The sequence below is a fragment of the Oryzias melastigma genome, linkage group LG11 (assembly GCF_002922805.2).
Source record: "Oryzias melastigma strain HK-1 linkage group LG11, ASM292280v2, whole genome shotgun sequence".
Classification (NCBI taxonomy): domain Eukaryota; kingdom Metazoa; phylum Chordata; class Actinopteri; order Beloniformes; family Adrianichthyidae; genus Oryzias; species Oryzias melastigma.
In genome coordinates, this window is record NC_050522.1 from 11,370,426 (window position 1) to 11,388,879 (window position 18,454).

At 38.1% G+C, this 18,454-nt stretch overlaps 1 protein-coding gene across 1 annotated transcript in view; it reads left to right on the forward strand.

Annotated features, from left to right (window-relative positions):
- The window catches only part of csmd3b (CUB and Sushi multiple domains 3b), a gene marked incomplete in the record, with an annotated part of 423,353 nt that overhangs the window by 398,937 nt on the left and 5,962 nt on the right, over window positions 1-18,454 (forward strand). The window contains 7 exon segments of the mRNA XM_024295326.2: window positions 3,186-3,365; window positions 3,851-4,024; window positions 4,192-4,365; window positions 12,743-12,816; window positions 15,354-15,465; window positions 15,555-15,734; window positions 17,006-17,065. Coding sequence (XP_024151094.1) covers window positions 3,186-3,365; window positions 3,851-4,024; window positions 4,192-4,365; window positions 12,743-12,816; window positions 15,354-15,465; window positions 15,555-15,734; window positions 17,006-17,065 — 954 coding nt within the window.

The following is an 18,454-nucleotide window of genomic DNA, read 5'->3' on the forward strand; positions in this document are numbered from 1 at the left end:
CCGCCTCCAGCGGCCCCCGGCTGATTTGAGTTTGAGACCCCTGCAGTAAATAGTTTGGACAAAGGACTCTAAAACAGCTTAACATATTTTGTTCAAGCTGAACTTTTAGTTAAGATTTGAAGAATTATGTCGTCCTTTTTCGACTAACGATATTTTTAAAGATTGGATTTTGAATTGCATGCAGAAGAAAAACTTTAGTCTCCCTGTCGTAGACCTTTTTTATGCCTCCCACCCTCCTTATGCTGTCACCAACAAGGGAACAACAAGATCAACAAGGTTTTTTCCACTTTATTTGTCAATGTTTGTAATATCATGACTGATGGTTGCGTACCTGTAACAATACATTATAAGGCAGAAGCCAATAGGGTTCGCAGCAATATTCGCTCATGCCATTATTTTAAATGTGAACTCACGAGGTGACTGGGAGGGCAAAGAGCAGTTTCTAAGCTTTATGTCAAACTCGCCTCTGACTACATAATTCCTGCTTTGCAGTGACATCAACTCTGCAACCCATAAACATCACCAAAGTCATTATGGGGATTAAGTTGTCCGTCTTTTAAAATATTCTACAGCGTTATAAGCCCTGAGTAATGGAAGGAGCCAGGAATCTTTATGTTTTTTTTTCACTTACTTTATGGAACGACATGAATAACCTTGACCATTGTTTACTTTAGATAATTTGTTTTTTTGAACTCTGCAGGAAAATTCCAAAGAGCAAATAACTCTGAAATATAACGTTTTCTTCCATTTGTGGAAGACTGTACGACCGAGGCAATGCTGTACTTTAACTACTTTCTGTTTTCAAAGCACTGCAGAAAATACCTGTTCGTCAATAAGAATGAAATCACAGTGTAGGAGTTGAGCATTACATGAATGCTTATTTTAAAACAAATCTACCTGGTTTTATAACAGCATTTATTTATTTGCTATTGTGCTAAACAACAAAAAAATAGACAAATAACTGTCTTTAACAGTGGCCAAGTATTCATAGCTACTAAAAGGCTTCATGCCCTAGTTACAAACGCCCTTATGGGTGGATATGAGCTGAAATGGGCAAACCTGTACAGGGCAGGTCGTCTGCACAAAGTTTGATGTGCCCAAAGAGTAAAAATGTTCATGCAAATTTTTCTACAGGCATGCTGCAGGTGACAGGTCATACCACACACTTATATAACACGTAAGAGTTGGTAAAGGTAAAGTGTTTGAGACACAGGTGTATCATATGCATTTTTCTTTGTGCTGTTCAAGTCAAAAGTGCATGCTGTTTGTGCACCTGTTGCACACTCCGTGCTTACAGCCTGACTCTTAGAAATGACGTAGTGGGCTTCTTGCGGATGTTGTACGCCATTAGTGAGGAGAAACTTTACTAAGGACTAGAGTACGGCTTTAGGGCAGCATTTACCGTACGTCACAAGAGCTTGAAACATTCATTATCAACACATTCTCCTCCCCAAGCCGTCACATTTTGACACATGGTTAAGGACCCCTCCGTGTCACTTCTTGACATTGTGGGTGTCCCCAATTTGTCACTTTTTCTTATGTGCTGGCTGTTCGGACTGGTCCTCGGGACACGTCCAGAACAAGTACCCTATCCCTAACTCTAACCTAGTAACTGTTTGTGTCTGGTTCGCGCCTGGTACCACGTGTGGTACAGCCTCTGGTACCGTGTCCTGTGCCAGGATAGGGTTAGGGTACCAGTACAGAGTTTGGGTACTAGTGTGCTCCGCGCCTCAGTATTGGACCAGTTCCAGTTTGCGACCTGGAGGTCAGGGACCTTTGATTTAGAGGGAACAGCCAGCACGTCAAAAAACACCCAAAACGTCAAAAAGTGACGCAGACGGGTCCTTAACCAAACGTCAATGTGTGACGACCTGGGAATGAGAATGCGTTGACATTATCACCACCAGTACTTCCTGATATAGTTACCACACGCACCACAATCGTACATTCCGTTTTCATGGCGTCCCTTGAGGGAGCCTCACAGGCCTCAAAGGAACTGCTAGACACACCTGCGCCCGCACCTGTCTACCACCCCCCACGGGCCCAAAATACTCAAAAACCCGTAGCACCCGTACACATGGGACTAAAGCATCAATTCTGTTGGATGTAACTGGATTTGAACTGGTTGTTAGACTATGAAGGACAACACTCTAAATGTACCGACAGGGAAATCTTTATGCTGCTTAAGTGTCTCAGGACAGTCAAAGTTAATTTAATTGGATGTTAAGCCCATCAACGATTGGATATTAATTGTCTTATTTAAAACATGTTTTTTGGAGTAAATCTTGGATCAAACACGTTTCTAAATGAATGTTTTTGTAGATAGTGAGCTAAAAGATATTTTTCCCTCAGCATTCTATCAGGATTTGTTGTTTTTGTTTATTTATTTTTCTATAAAACAGTTTAAAATTGTAGGTGTTTAGCTTTTTTTCAATTCCTTTTGGGGATGGTAGAAAAAGTTTTGGATTGGAACTGATTTATTTCAAGAAATCCAAAAACTATATATAAATAGACTACATACTAAAAAGGACAAAAAGAGACATACATATCCACATAGATATACAGAACTTGAAAAATATTCACGGTTTGATTGGAAAAACAAAACATTAAAACAACAAGAGATATATATGTATATATTTAATGTAAATTATGCCTATATAATTAGTCATAAATAGACAGATTTGTACCTATACATGCAAAACACAACACATTGAATCAGTAAAATCTGAATAGAAAAACTTGGCTTATATGTAGGTTATAAATTACAAAAAGAAAAGATTCTTTTTGCCCTTTTCCATCTAAACTTCTTAAAATTAATTTGTCTTTATCGTCCCATCTTCTTATATTTTTGGTTTTCAAACTATTGTAGTTGAGGATGTGTCTATTTTTATAGCTGATACCGAAAATTGTTTTTTTTTCTAGTTTTGGACCTTTTCAATATAAATTGTATTTGATAAAATTCAAAATCTAATCTTTTACATCAGTAGTAACATATCTTTGTTTTCAAAATATTTTTCCAGAATTATTGTCATTTTGAACAATATTTGAAAAGTATTTAAGTCTACTAATTTAGTGAATTTTTTTTTTAGCTTTATATGAGTTACAGTGAGAATGATTTATCACAAAAAAGATCAAATTTGAGAAGGTAAAAGTCTTTTTCTCATTTTGTCCACTCTCTTTTCCAGTGATAAACTGCGGCGATCCTGGTGTGCCAGCCAATGGTCTGCGTTACGGAGAAGACTTTACAATAGGCCAGAATGTTACGTTCCAGTGCCAGCCAGGATACAGGATGGAGGAAGATGGATCACCTGTGAGGATGTGCACCCATAATGGAACATGGAGTGGAAGTATGCCAATTTGTACAGGTAATTCATGAATTTATGCCATATCCTACAGTCCCTTCCAGTTATGATAAGCAGCTTTCTGTGCTTTAATTGTGAAAAGCTTTTTGGCTTGTGTCTGCATTCTGGGGCGTTGAAGTCTGTGTATCGGGGTGTTAAAATGGGAGCACGAAAAGGCCAAGCCAGTTGTTAATTAACAAGGGGATGGCTTAAGAAAAGATTTCATTTGAAATTGCTCACTTTTAATTGATGACAAAAACGACAACTAAATGTAGTTTTCAACATGATGTTTTCACTTTCAACTAAAATTCCTAACAATTCTACTCCTCAAAAGCTTTTATTTTGAAGACTTCATTGCAATTAATTTATGAACTAATAAAAAGTAAGTAGAAATTTGTCACCTGTGAAGTTTAGCTATTCCCGCTATGCAGGGAATTTATGTTGCAATTGCAAAGAAGCTTCTGATTTTCTTAACCGTCTTCTCTTCCCCACCTGTCTCTTCCTGCCAGCGGTGACCTGCCTGTCTCCCCCTGCCATCAGCAATGGAGCACTGCAGGGCAGCGACTTTGAATGGGGCAGCAGTGTGAGTTACAGCTGCTCACCTGGATACGAGCTCTCCTTCCCCGCTGTCCTGACCTGTGTATCTAATGGAACTTGGAATGGAATGCTGCCACAGTGCTTACGTAAGCATAAAAAGGCACATTTAGCTAGCACACCTTTGACTTGGCTCAAGAACCAATATAAAGGGCAGCCAGGAAACCACAATAAAATTTTCTAATTTTGTCCTTGGTCATCCCAGAAGTCTACATTATTTGCAGTAATTCTTCTGTTTTTATCTCGCCACTTGCAGCTAAGTTTTGTGGGGACCCGGGTACTCCAGTTGGGGGTTCCAGAGAGGGGCGGAGTTTCATCTACCAATCAGAGGTGTCCTTCAGCTGTTCTCCGCCTTTAATTCTTGTTGGCACGGCAACAAGACGTTGTGAAAGCGACGGTACCTGGAGTGGAACACAACCGCGTTGTATTGGTACGTGAATGCATAATTACCTTACCGTGTATAGACAGTAAATACATGTAGATACAAATTTTGCAATTTTTTAAAAGTCAAGGCGGTACAAAGGTATTTATGTAGTCTTAAAGTCCCACTCCAACTATATATTTTTTTCGTTTTAAAAACCGTTCCCAGTAGTCTTTTTATTATGAATGTGTAGTTTGTTTGGAAGAATGTCCACACTGGAGCTAAAACTCAAGTTTATATGATGATGATTAAAACACATTCAACTATTTTGTTAGTGGTACACATCCCAACATTGGTGAGAAATGGTCCTACTCCCCTGCTTGACTCGTTTCCAGTTTCCATGTGGGACGACTCCTCTAATAACCTTACAGAACCAAATATTTAAGCTTGCATTACATTCATCTTACAAGATGTCTTTTGATTATGTAAGGTCGGATTCAACATGAATCCTATTTTTTTGAAGTGCTCTTCTTACAGTATGTACATCTGCACACTACTGGCTGGAGCTCAGCCTAGAGTCCCCAGGCACAAGTATGTTCCTCACTTCAAAGTCTTGACTGAACCTAAAAACCACGCTGGTTGGTCAAGCAGAGCTTCCCAACTTCTAAGTGAAAAATTTCAAGGGGTATTTTAGTAAAATTAGAATCTTACATATCAAAGCATTGCATAACAAAGTGTTTTTTGCCATTTTTTTTTCTTTGCTGTACGCGTGATTTGTTTGATAAATAATGTGATTATCTCACACAGTCTGACCTCTCTCTACAGTGCGGTGGCATTTGTTTGGAATGCTCTTACGACACAATTCGTCATTTTTAAAAGGGACTGTTTTTATTTACACTACTGGAAACGAGTTCCCGTCTAGTTCCCCTCTTTTTTTGTACTGCATTGGCTTTCAAAGAGCCAGACTTTCATGTAATCGTTTGAAGTGGCCTTGTGCAATAGTTTTCAAGACTTGCAGAAATTTGTTCAAAGCTTTTTTTTTTTTGTCGTCCTTTTTCTCTGTTCTTCTTACCTGAAGCATTTTCAGAGGGATGCTTTTCTTTTTATTTTCTCTGATTGCTTGTTGAGCCACTAAACACTGACCTATGAATGGTTCAAGCACACAAAGGTAAAGGATGTTGTGGCTATGCATAATTAAAAAATGTTTTCCGATACAAGGACTAACCGAAAAAAGTTAAATTAAATAGAGAAAAACAAAAAGAAGCTGTCATAAAGTCTGCAAGTCAGTAAGACCAGAAGAAAAAGATCGCAAAAATGTTAAGTCAGTGCCGTAAATTATTAGTTCCTAAGTCTTTTGAATAGTACTGTGTGATTAGTTAACACAATTTATAAGTGTGGCACGAAGGGTTTCAGTAAACAGAACAACACTAAATTCAATAATTTAGTGAAGTTTATTCTAGTTAATTTGGTCGAACCGTTGATGATTACTATGATAAGGTTGACAGCCCAACAGTAATTAACAGCTGTCTTTTTTCCAATAGTTTGTCACTTTTACTAACTTTCATAGTTTTTTTTTTTTTTTTTTAATCCCAGATTAAGTTGGATACTGATCTCTATACCTTGCCCAAATCTAATCAGTAATGTGAAATAAAAAAAAATTAGGGCAATGAAAATGACATTCGGACAGCCTCCATAGAGGAAGATTGATGAATGAAATAGAAATGATCTTACAGAAAATACAAACAGTTATAAACACACCAATATGCAAACAATTGCAGGAAATAGTTAAAAGGTTTCAGGTTCACAGTAAACATACTCTAGACCAGGGGTCTGCAACCTGTGGCTCCAGAACCACACTTGGCTCTTTTATCTCCATATTTGCTCCTTGGCCAAACATAAAATAAGTCAGAGAGACTCCTGAGCAGCCATGTCAACCGTCTGAGTCACCAGCTCCCTGCTAATGGCTGCCTAACCAAAACTACCTAAAAAAACAAATAAACAAAGCCTGCAAACTAAGACTACCAAGGTCCAACCCCACATTAAAATAGCAAAACCCAGTGGTGTAAGACTACTGAGGGAAAAGAGCAAAAAATTATAAATAAATGAAAAATAAAATTGCAATTTTTAAAGTAAGGATTACTTAGTTGGCATTCATTTAATTTAGATTAGTTAAATTTATAAATTGATGGCTGAGGTGCACAATGATAAACTATGTGAGTTTTTGAATCCCAGTTGACCTGAAGATGTTTTGTTTGCTCAACGCTTCCTCCAGAATGCTGAGATTTTATATGTAAATTAAAACTTTGGTAAAATGTTTGATCTTCTATGAGTTAAAAGCACTTACAGTATTATCTTGTGCTGCACAACATTGGTTACTAGTTGCCTAGAGTTGCACTGACATGATCCTGTTTGGCACAGAGCATCTTTTATTTTGAAAGGAAGTTATTTGAGCTTCTGTCAAACGTTACAAAAGTAAATAAATAAAAAAAAAAAATCTTTTTTTGTATTTTTCCTTTTGTTCATGCCAAAAAATAGACAAAATTCATATTTATTATAACTAAAAAAAAAGTAATTAATGCAAATTTCATAAAGACTAAAATAAGACTGCAGCTCCTTCTAGGTTTTGATCAGTAGAAAATGAGCCCAATTAGATCTTTTACTCTTAAAGGTGCCGACCCCTGCTCTAGAGCAAAATAAATACTTAGCAATCACTGATTGTCCACCTAAAGAGATGATCTGTAATGTTTATCATACACTTCAAATATGAGAGACAGAATGTTAAAAATGGATCCAAGAAATCACGTTGCTTGATTTTCAAATACTTAATTTGTTTAATGGTGCAGAAAATAAGTATTTAGCTTCTAAAAACAAGCAAAAATTCTGGTCCTCGCAGATTTTTTAAGAATCTCTTCTATCTTCCACTCAAATTAATGGCAACGGTTTGAACTTGTTATCTCTATAAAAGTTTACTACTTTAAGCATTTGGACTGCAACCTCTCCACCACGGCTAAGACCAAAGAGCTGTCGAAAGACACCGGAGACAAGATTGTAGACTTGAATAAGACTGTGATGACCCAATCTATCATAAGCAAGCATCTCGGTGAGAAGATATCATCATTGGAAAAATGATTGGAAAACCACTGACTATCTCCCTTTACCTTGGGCTCCATGCGAGATCTCACCTTGTGATGTACAAATGGTCGTGAGATTGGTTAAGAACTATAGAGGGTGAACCAGTTAATGACATGACTTAGTTACATACTATGCTGTCATGGATTCAAATCATGCAGTGCTCAAGAGGTCCCCCTGCCTAAGCCAACACATGTCCGGATCCATCTTAAGTTAGCCAGAGTTCAACTGGATGATCTAGAGGAGGACTGGGAGATATAATGTGGTTAGAATGAATGAATGAATGAAATGAATGAATGAATGAATGAATGAATGAAATGGTTTATTTCAAGCAATCAGGTCATAATACATACATAACATATCACTTAGTGAATCACAAGTTGATCACTTGAAAGGGAGTGGAAGGAAGCGAACTTATATAATCCCACCCCGACTCGACCATTTTCTCTACATGAATTATCAATATCCGGTTCAGGACTTAATATCAAATATTAATAAAATCAGGCTATTAAGGATCATTGAAATCATTAATGTCATCAAGTTTCAAAGCATCCACGAAGAAAAAATCAAAATATTCTAATAAAAAAAATACAATTAGTGCAGATTGTTTTCATTAAAATCATTATCATAAAAAAAATAAGTTGAAAAGAAAAGGATAAAAAATTACAAAATAAAATAAAATATATATTTTTTTTTTAATCAGAATCAGTGCTACATCACTGCTTAGGAACAAGTTTAAGGCCACGTAACGGTTCTTCTTTGTTGTTTTGACTGAGAGACTGTGAAGGTCCCATTTCAAGGGAAATGTGCTCGAGTTCTGAAGCTCAGAATTGGGTCAGAGGTCGTATCCAGCGGTTTTTGAGTTCACATTTCACTTTTTGCTTGAATTAAAGGGTCAAACATGCGTAATCCCACAGTTCTCGAAGTCTTCCATGGATTTTATTTCCAAAGGCTTTGTAACGTCCGGTGGTCCATCTCGTTGTTCGTTACGTGCCTTTTCTTGACGGAAATCTTCCACGATTTGGAGCAGTGGTGTTAGCTTAGCTTCGAGCGCCAGCAGAGCTTCAAGCTTAGCATCACGCAGAAGAGAAGGGGTTAGCCGAGACTGGATGTCGGCTAACGCGGTTTTAACCTCTGCCAGATCAGCTTCAAGATTTTTCTTCGGTGCCATGTTCAACTCTCCTCGTTGCGGTAGTTGTTGCTGTAGCTTGGTGATTAAAGTCGCTTTTAGGCAACTTTAAAAAACTTTAAGTTGAGGAGAGCTGGAGACACACGTCTGCTCGTGACCCGGAACCGGAAAAAAAGAAGAAACTAAGAACACCATTGGTCATGTTTGGAGGGGGAAGAATGCTGAGCTGCATTCTCAACACGTTCTCACTCCCACCTCGTCAACTATTGACGTTTGGTTAAAGACCCCTATGCATCAAAATTTACATTTTGGGCATCCCTAACTCATCATTTTATGACGTGTTGGCTGTTTCCATTAAATCATGGGTCCCAACCTCCGAGCCATGAACCAAAACTGGTCCGTAACGGGACGTGGAGGGCACCAATACCCTAACCCAGTACCGATACCCTAACCCTAACTCGGAACAAGTTTGCGTCCGGTACCACGTCTAGGGCCTGTTTACGTCTGGTACAGGGCCGGTACTGCAGCTGGTACCGCGTACAGTATCCCATCTAATACCTGGTTAGGGTACTGGTACTGGGTTAAGGTAGTGGTACTAGCTGCGTCCTGAGGACCAGTCCGCGTGCCGTACCACGTCCCGAGGGTTGCGGATCCTTGATTTTACGAACAGCCAGCACATCAAGAAGCGATGAGTTGGGGACACCCAAAATGTCAAAATGTGACACACAGGGGTCCTTAACTACGCATCAAGATGTGACGACTTGGGAATGAGAATGTGCTGGCCCTCGAGGAACACCACTGTGATGTAAGGGGGTGGGAAAATCATGCTTTTGGCAACTTTTTGGCAAGGGGGACAGGACTGCTAATCCATGTTAAGGAAAAGGATGAATGGGTCATGTATGGTGAAATTTTGGGCAAAAACCTCTTACCATGAGGAAGAATCTGTCAACCTGACAATGACAAACTGCCTGGGAAATGAAGAAGTAGCTACATAAAAAGCTGTTTATGGTTGTGGAGTTGCCAAGCCAGTCTCCGGACGTAATCCCAATAGAGAATCTCCGTAATCCCAATAGAGAATCTCCGTAGGGAGTTTAATAGTCCGTATTGCCAAGCGACAGCCCCAAAGCATGACAGCTTTTCGGAAGATCTGCATGAAATAATGGGTCAAAATACCACCAACAATCTGTTCAACATGTACATTTGACCTCAGTCACAGTCAACCAGGGTAAAATTACAAGCTAAAGGCCAAATACTTATTTTCTGCAACATTATGCAAAAAAAAAAAGTGTTGAAATAATGCAATTTCCAAGATTCATTTTTTTCCTTCTATCATAGTTGAAGTGTATCTACGATGAACATTAAAGATCTCCGTCATCTTTTCAAGTGAGACGACTTGAAGAATTGATGACTGCTAAATTGTTTTTTTTTGCTCCACAGTAAGGCTGGTGCTTAGCTTCTTTGAATTGATTGTAAAGAGCAAATGGCAGAAATACCTTGAGGTGGTTCTGTATGTGCATGGATGAATAGCGTGCCATTTGATGTCACAAATGAAATGCACCAAATGGAATGAAAGAAAAAAAAACTGTAAAATGTGCTTTACATGTTTGAATCTGGTTGAATGACTTTCATAGTCGTTTGCCTCTCGCCAGTTAGACATCTGAGGACTCAGCAGCTGAAATGACAAAGGATTGTCACGCAATGCTAAGTCCACACTGTGAAGTGGAGTTCACTCAGCGCCTATTTTCCCATGATTACTAAGCTGTCTACTATCCACCAAGAACAATATTTTTCGCAGACACTTGTTTATTGTTTTAATTTGTTCTACTTTGTCAAGAATGTGCAGCTAAATGCAAGAACAACAATTTGAATTCTAATCTGATAGCTACATTTTTCTGGAGAAGGTGTAGGCAGTATAAAAGGAACGTAGAGGAACTTGATGTTCACATACTACTTTTCAATGGATCGTCATGCTACTCTTGGATAAAGGGAGATAAAATGAAAGCACAAACTTTAAACAATCCCACTGGACATTAAAGGATGAAAAAAAGTTACTATTTTGCTTTAACAGCTTGTTGAAATGGACCCGTGTGTACGTAGGTGTCAACAGCCACTCAGTATGCAACAAACAGAAACATTTCGTATGCGTTCTGGTCGAGGTTTTTTCCAGTCACCGACCTCGTGCCAGTCGAGAAAAATAAAGCATTAGCAGCGACGTCAACAGTTAGGAGTCTGATACTGAAGTTTGGAAGGAAGAAAAGCAGTGTTGTTGACCATGCATGTGCACTGACATATGTATCAAAGGATGTTCGATTAGCTTTTGTTTATGTTAATCAAGTGACGTCCTTTCCAACGAGGATGATGATTGGCTGATGGCAATTTAAAATACATATATCTTAGGATTCATTTATTATAGAAGGCACACAATCTACCCAAACCTCCTTTGGTTGATGGCAACATGTTGGGCACCCTGGTCTACATCATGTGTTTCTAGCTTTATCTATCCTAGCATGACCAAACAAAGTATAAAAAAGTGTGCTACGTTCACACTGGCCTCGGTTACACACGTTCAAGCGACAACTTCCAAATAAATTCTATGTTAATGTGCGTATTTGCGCGTTTTGGGCTTTTTGCGTCCAAACCTCACGTCACTAAGCAAGTTTTAAATATGTTTTCAAAATATTAAATATCGCAATATATCGCGATATTTAGTGCTGTGATTGATTCTCCATGGGTTCTCACCAAGTAGTGATCTTTTATTTTTGTTTGAAGAGGCTTTAGACATTATATTCGTCATCCTTTGGTGAGACGTTCCTTAGGTGGTGCGCATTGTGAGACTGGCTGTTGTGAGCATCAATATGCCTGGCAGCTACTTGAATGATTTAGTTTTTGTTCTGTTGTTTACAACAATTTTGCACTAAGTTGTGGCACTGCTTTTCATGTTTACTACTGCTAACACGGAATTTTACAGATAATTAAAATTCAATTGGAGTCAATGCTTGTCAAAGAAGTAGTATTACTGATTTGCACAAAAGTGTATATTATTTGTTGCACAAAATAAGACACAAGTTGTTTATTATGATTGTGTTCAAGCTAAAATATAAATAGTAATATATTTCCCAAAACATATGTGCTCTTCTATATAATGTAAGTTATTTTTCCCTGTCTGTGGCATGGTACTAAGCAGCCCCTGGACCGGTAGCGATTCATGGCCCAGAGGTTAGGGGTCCCTGATTTAATGGGAACGGCCAGCACGTCAAAAAATGACGAGTAGGGGACACCAAAACATCAAAAAGTGACGTGTAGGGTGAAGAATGAGAATACTTTGTTCTTTCATATCATCGAATGTATGTATATATTTTAAAACAAAAGCTAGCTACAAAGGCTTGTACAACTGATACAAAGACTTAATGTATAACAGCTGAAGGAGAAGAAGCCACAGTACAAGTTTCATCCCTCTGCTCCATTTCAGGTTTATATCTGAGACCAACACTGTTGCACTCGCTCACACAGAGGGATTCACAGAGCTGCTTCAGTTTTTTATCCATGATCCAAATGAGCTCAGAATGCAGTGCAGCGCTGCCCGCGTGTGTGTGAATGTGATTTATTAGTGCGTGATTGCGGCTGTATGTTAGTGTGTGATGTATATTACCATGTGACTGCAACAGAATGAGTTTTGAGCTAAAGCAGCCTGCTCCTTAAATAAGACAGACGAGGTTAAAGGAGGGGGTGGGCAAAGAAGAGGTGGTGTCATGAAGGGACAGAGAGGGGGAGGAAAAGAGAGGGTACAAAGGGAGGCAAAAAAAGGAGACAGAAAGAGGGATAGAGAAAAAAGAGTTGGGGCAGATAGAAAGTTAGAGGAGGAGAGGGAAAGAGAAGTGAAGAGTGAATCTGTCATTTCGGAAGCTGTATTGAATCGAGCTCTGAGTAAGGATGTGCTCTACATGCTGATGACCCTACCGCGCACACACAGACACACACCCCTGCTGGAGCAGGCTCTGCTGCTTTTTCTGACACATCACTACTGCCCCCTGCTGTCCAGATTTCACATATGACCCACTGTTACCATGACAACATGGAGAAGAATGTGGAAAAATTGCTGCTTATTTGCATCCCTGATATATTTTGTCTTTAATTGCCTAAACTTCTGTTTTCTTTTTGGTTTTTCTTTCTCTTTTTTTCTTTAATCAGAACCAACAAGAACAAGCTGTGAAAACCCAGGAACTCCACGCTACGGTTCCTTAAATCGAACTTTTGGTTTCAAGGTAAGCTTCCATTGTGAGGTTTGGTCTGAGTCAACTTTCTTTAAATGAAATTAGAAAGTCAATGGAAGAACTGATGTTGTGAGTCACAGTCCAAAACTTTTGATAAAGGAACAATATTTTCTTCCAGATACAGCGAATCTCACCTCAGAAAATACTATATTTTTAGGTTTAAGAAGAACAATTCTGAACAAAAAAAAACAAATTCTGTTGTAATTAGCAAACAATTGATATAAAAATCTTATAAAGGTTAAACCTGGAAATTCCACTACGTAAACAAATGACATAAGATTCAAAATGATTGAAGTTAAGATTTTTTTTTTTTTTTTACATTTCTGATAAAATCTTCAGCAATTTTTTTTGTAAGATATATCCTTTATGATCCATAAGTGTTTGCTCATAACAATGTTAGTTTAAGCTGCAAACATATAGATGAGTGTTCAGGAAAACTCCTTATTTGCCCATTGTCTCAAATTTGATCCACACATGTATCCATATTCAGCTGCATTATAAAGAATGAATTATCCACAAATTTAGCATTATTTAAATCTAGAAAGTAATGGTTTAAAATAATAAATAACAACAGATGAGTTTTTTTGCACCACAAAGTTTTGAAAATTAGCAAAAAAGTTTTCCCGCCAAAATTGTTTTATAGATTTCACGGAGGCAGCCATTTTGAAATGAGTAGGAAAAGCCCTTCTACTGCCTCTAGTGGAATGCTGATGAACTACAGTGCAGAAAACATGAACAAGGTGAAACAATTGGTTTGTAAGGAAAATTTTGATCATTTTGGTCTCAGAAATGAATGTATCAAATATAATACTGATGGTTATACAGGGTTAAGGCAAGACTAAGTAATAACAGCTGAGATTAGTGGAAAGGCAACAATTAAGTTAAAATTGACATAAACAGACTTGTACTTTTTGCATTCCAGTTATAAAGACTTCAGAAGGCAAACTTAAAATCAAGTTAATTTGGAAACTATGAAGGAAAAGTTAAAAACTAAAACACAATAATACTAGAAAAAGATTGCCCGAGAGGCCACCCCAGTGTTTGACTAAAACAAATTTGAAATTCCAGCTTTGCTTTTCTACTTTCCTTTGTGTGGGAAAAAAAACCAAAACCTGATAATATTTCTGCAAGCGTTTTGCTCTCAGTGTCTGAAACATTTGGACAGCTCTGTTCCCCTAAAGAGATCTTGGGTTTGAGTTTCTCGCTTTATTCAAAACAAATAACTGAGCATTTGGAGGGGTATTTGGCCGACAAACTAATTACAAAAGTGATTTAATGCAGCCCTCCTTTACTGAGGGACGTTTAACAGCCTGGTGTATTATGAGAGAAATTATAATACGCCCCACTGCTCCTTTTAAAAAGTACTTCTCAGGCATATTTCAGCATAATTTACCTTCATTTGGTAGTTAGGAATCAATGTTGCAGGCAGCAAAGGAGATAAGGAACAGAGGGAGGGAATATTGTGAAACAGCAGTCCCCAGCCTGTCACAAACTGGGTTTGCTTTGATAACACTGTCAGGAGGAAAAGCCTAAGGCACTGAGGATAACTCATGCATTTAGTTTTATTTTATTTCACATTAAAAGGAAAAAAAAAGTGTTTTCTCACGAATGGGAACAAATTAAGAAGGAAGTTATCCTTGTACAACTCGCAGGAGCCGAAAAATGTATAATAAAGAAGAAATATATGATATATATTTTTTTTTTACATTTATTATATGTCATATTTTAATCATATATATATATATATATATATAAGTATATATAAGTTCTTCTAAAACCTACTTCTACTCTGAATGACTCTTCGGGATGACTTTTCATCGGTACTTCCGTGTCTCTGTAACGGCTTACTGTTCAGCATTAGTCAAAAGAACGATAAAATAAAATCAAGAATAATAAAGTTTTGATGCAAATATAAACAAGTTTCCTAAAGTTTAGGAAGAAAACAATCAGATTCACCTCCATGTTAGATTTGGACGGCGCTTCTTCTTCTGCATTATTGTCAGTAGCAAATACTGATGCATATGCCTACAGTGCCCTCTATTGGTTGTTACTGGAAAGCAACCACTAAAGGGAAAACAAATGATCCCATTTATGTTTTAAAAAAATCACATATAAGTCGCACCCCTGACCAAACCATGCCAAAAAAATGTGACTTATACTCCAAAAAATGAGGCAATTCAAAAATGCTAATAAATATGTGAATAAAAAGTAGTACTTAGCTATTGTGGTATCTGTAGGTCATAGCTGATCAGGCATTCATGCACTTTTTTAATAACTGTCCAAGTCAAGGCCCTCTTCACAGTCCTTTAAAGTAATTAGAAGTAAGCATTTAGTTGGTAATGTATTTTTTAGCACAACACTAATCCATCTTTTATAAGTACTGTCCCCCATAAGCTAAATTAGAGTTATCTATCATAGCATCCTCTGCCATCGACTTCCTCGAACGGTATTTAGGCTCTTTCAGCATTAGCCAGCAAAACTCCTTTTAATTTTCGTTTGTGTGTGCTTCTGTCTCTGTTTGTATCTAGGTGGGGAGCATAGTGTCATTTCACTGCCAGCCTGGACATTTAATTCAGGGATCTTCCTCCAGAACCTGCCAACCAGACCTTACATGGAGCGGAACGCAACCCGAGTGCATCCGTAGGAATCATTCTTTGAAGCTCTTCAGTCCTTTTCCCTTTTCCCATCCATCCAACTCATGCTAAAATGTTTACTTTCTCAAACTCTAGCTCATGCTTGTAAGCAGCCAGAGAGCCCACTCCATGTGGATGTGGTGGGGATGGATCTTCCTGGCTTTGGCTACACCCTGGTCTACAGCTGTCAGCATGGCTACTTCCTGGCAGGAGGCTCAGAACACAGAGTCTGCAAGAATGATGGCACTTGGACTGGAAAAATGCCTGTGTGTCGAGGTGGGTGACTCACCTAATGTCAGCTTCAGCATGATGGGCATTTCCTCGATGGCCTGATTTCTCACCGCTTCACTTTAAGACCCACTCTGATGAAAATTGTGTTTTTAACATGTTCTTGTGGCTTTTTTCTGATAATGGAGGACACGTGAAGAAAATTAGGCTCAAAACTGCATTTCGTTTTGAATCAGGAGCAGACGAAAAAAAAAGGCAGTTGGGAAATTGGGAAACAGGTGGCTCAGTTGTGGGGGGTGGAAATGGGGGATGGGGGTTTCTCTGCTCCAACAGTCCCTCCCACAACTCAAAGGCAAATTTTGAATGAATTACTGCCACTCTGCAGAAACTATGTCAGTTTATTTTACCAAAAAAAGCTATAATCACCATTAAAAGAGCACTGTAAATGTTTTTAAAATAGATCAAAAGATGATCGGAGTGGAACTTAAAGAAAACCAAAATTTGATTGTGTCTTATTTAAAGACAAAATGAAACAAGAGGGTGAGTTATGATGGACTATTGGACTCACCCTTTTTTTTTTTTTTAAGAAATCATTACACAAGCAAGAGCAACTTATCCTTGGTCTTCGAAAGCTTCAGCCTTTTTTGTGTTCAGATAACTTTTACTTACTGGGTTGCTGCTAAATACCCGATTTAAATGTGTTCAGTCAGTCAGGAGCATAAATGATCAACAACAGCTGGGGCAAGTAAGTTTGAAAACAAGTAGAGATATGGCTCACAAGGACCAGAGTTGAGCCTTTCTGATGTCCAGAATAGTTTCTTGCAAATAGAAAAAAAAGTCCTCATGTTGTTCTTTCAACCAATAAATCTCACTGTGTTAAAGTGAGATTTGGGGCCCTCTCACAGCACGCCGTCTGTACCGAATTGTGCAGATACTCAACTTTAACTCCAGACCAGACAACCAGACATAACTTTTCATTGTATTAATACTTATGATCTTGTGTTTTAGCTATATATATAGATGGATCAATAGAGTTCAGCTCATGGCTTGTAATGTGTTTTATTACAATAGATGTTATAACTCATTTTAAGCTCAATGTACATCCATACTGTTCTGGAGACCAAGCTAGAGTACTGTGGTGCTGTTTGTGTTTGAAAAGAACTGTAAATAATAGTAACTAATACTGTTGTCCTCGTCGTAATTTAGCATAAAGTGTGTATAGAACTGATTTTGTATTTTGAAAATTTCTTACTCTCCTAAAGTTTTGACAGTGAATTGTATTTCTCCTCCATGTTTCTCCATATTTTCTTTGAATGCAGCTGGAGAGAAGAAAAAACCTGTGAAACCTGTAATAGGGACCCCAAGCCCCAAACTGAATGGTCAGTATTATTTCACCATTCTAAGTACAGCCCTCTTATTTTATCGCTTGTGTTTTATTTTTACACGTCAACCAACAGTTATTGTTCTCATTATTTTACTTTTTTCCTTTATTAAATGTTAAATAATATTTAGTTGTGCTTAAAATAAACAGAAGCATGAATCACTTCATCCCCATGTGTCATAGTATGTTACTTTTTGAGATTGTCACAATTCTGTGTACGCGAAACCTTTCTGTTTCGTAACAAACTGCTGAGCAAAAACTGTAGTTCTAGCTGGTAGACTGAAGAGAAGCTCGAGACAGGCCAAGAAAATAATTGGCCAGAAATAGAAGTCCCATCCAGAATGCACACCGAGCTGCAAGAGAACAAGAGCACATGGACAGAGCCATTCAAATCTGAGACAGGCCAATAGACATTTGAAAGACAGGCATATGAGAGAAAGAGGAATCATGTCAAGAGGCTTTTGATAGACCTAAGAGCAGAATACAGTATGTCTCTAAGACCAACAATCAGTCATCAGGTCAGGAAGACAGACATTCACCTATGTAGAACTTTTTGACGTGACATGATCTACACTTACAGTCTGCAGAAAATATCTGTCGTCCATGTCTTCCTGAGAGGAGCTACCTTTCACATTAAGCAGAAACAAGTCAAAGAGTGGTAGAATAACGCTAGTCAAGACGAGTCCACACAGTTAACCCTTTAACACCAGAGACATTGCCAGTGACGCCTAAATACAGTCTTTGAACTTCTGGAAATCGCAATTAATGTACTTCCAATGGATTCTAATGCAGAAAAAAAGCGACTTTGGATATTGGATTAGCACAAAGCTGCTTTTCTCCACAACAAAACATTAATTACATTACGTTATATTCTGATATATGAAACACAGAGCCTGAAAATGGACTTAAAGGGGATGCATGGCCAAGCCCGCTATGAACATAGCATCAGATTTTTTGCTTTTATGTTAGTTGCATTATTGGTTGAAAAGTTACAGTAGTCCAAAGAATGTCAACACAGAAGTTAAAGCTCGGATGTTAAAGGGTTAACTACAGTCCTCAAGCATATTGGAAACGTCTTTATGCCATTGAGTGGCCATACCAATCAGCAAGGGGCAAAGGTTGTGATCAATACATGTGGACATTGCTCTGGGATTATGCAAAAAAGAACAGATGACAACCCAACAGCTCAATGAAACCACACTTACAGGTGATGCGATGGCATGGTACCTTGTCTCAACCAAATCAATCCCCCATTGATCTGACCCACAAAGTTCCCAAACTGGAAAATAAAGAATTTCATTTGCACTGAACTTTAAATTGGCAGGGAAAACTGGAAAGATGATAAAAACTTTTAGGCATAGAGTTATTTAAAGGCAGGACATTTTTT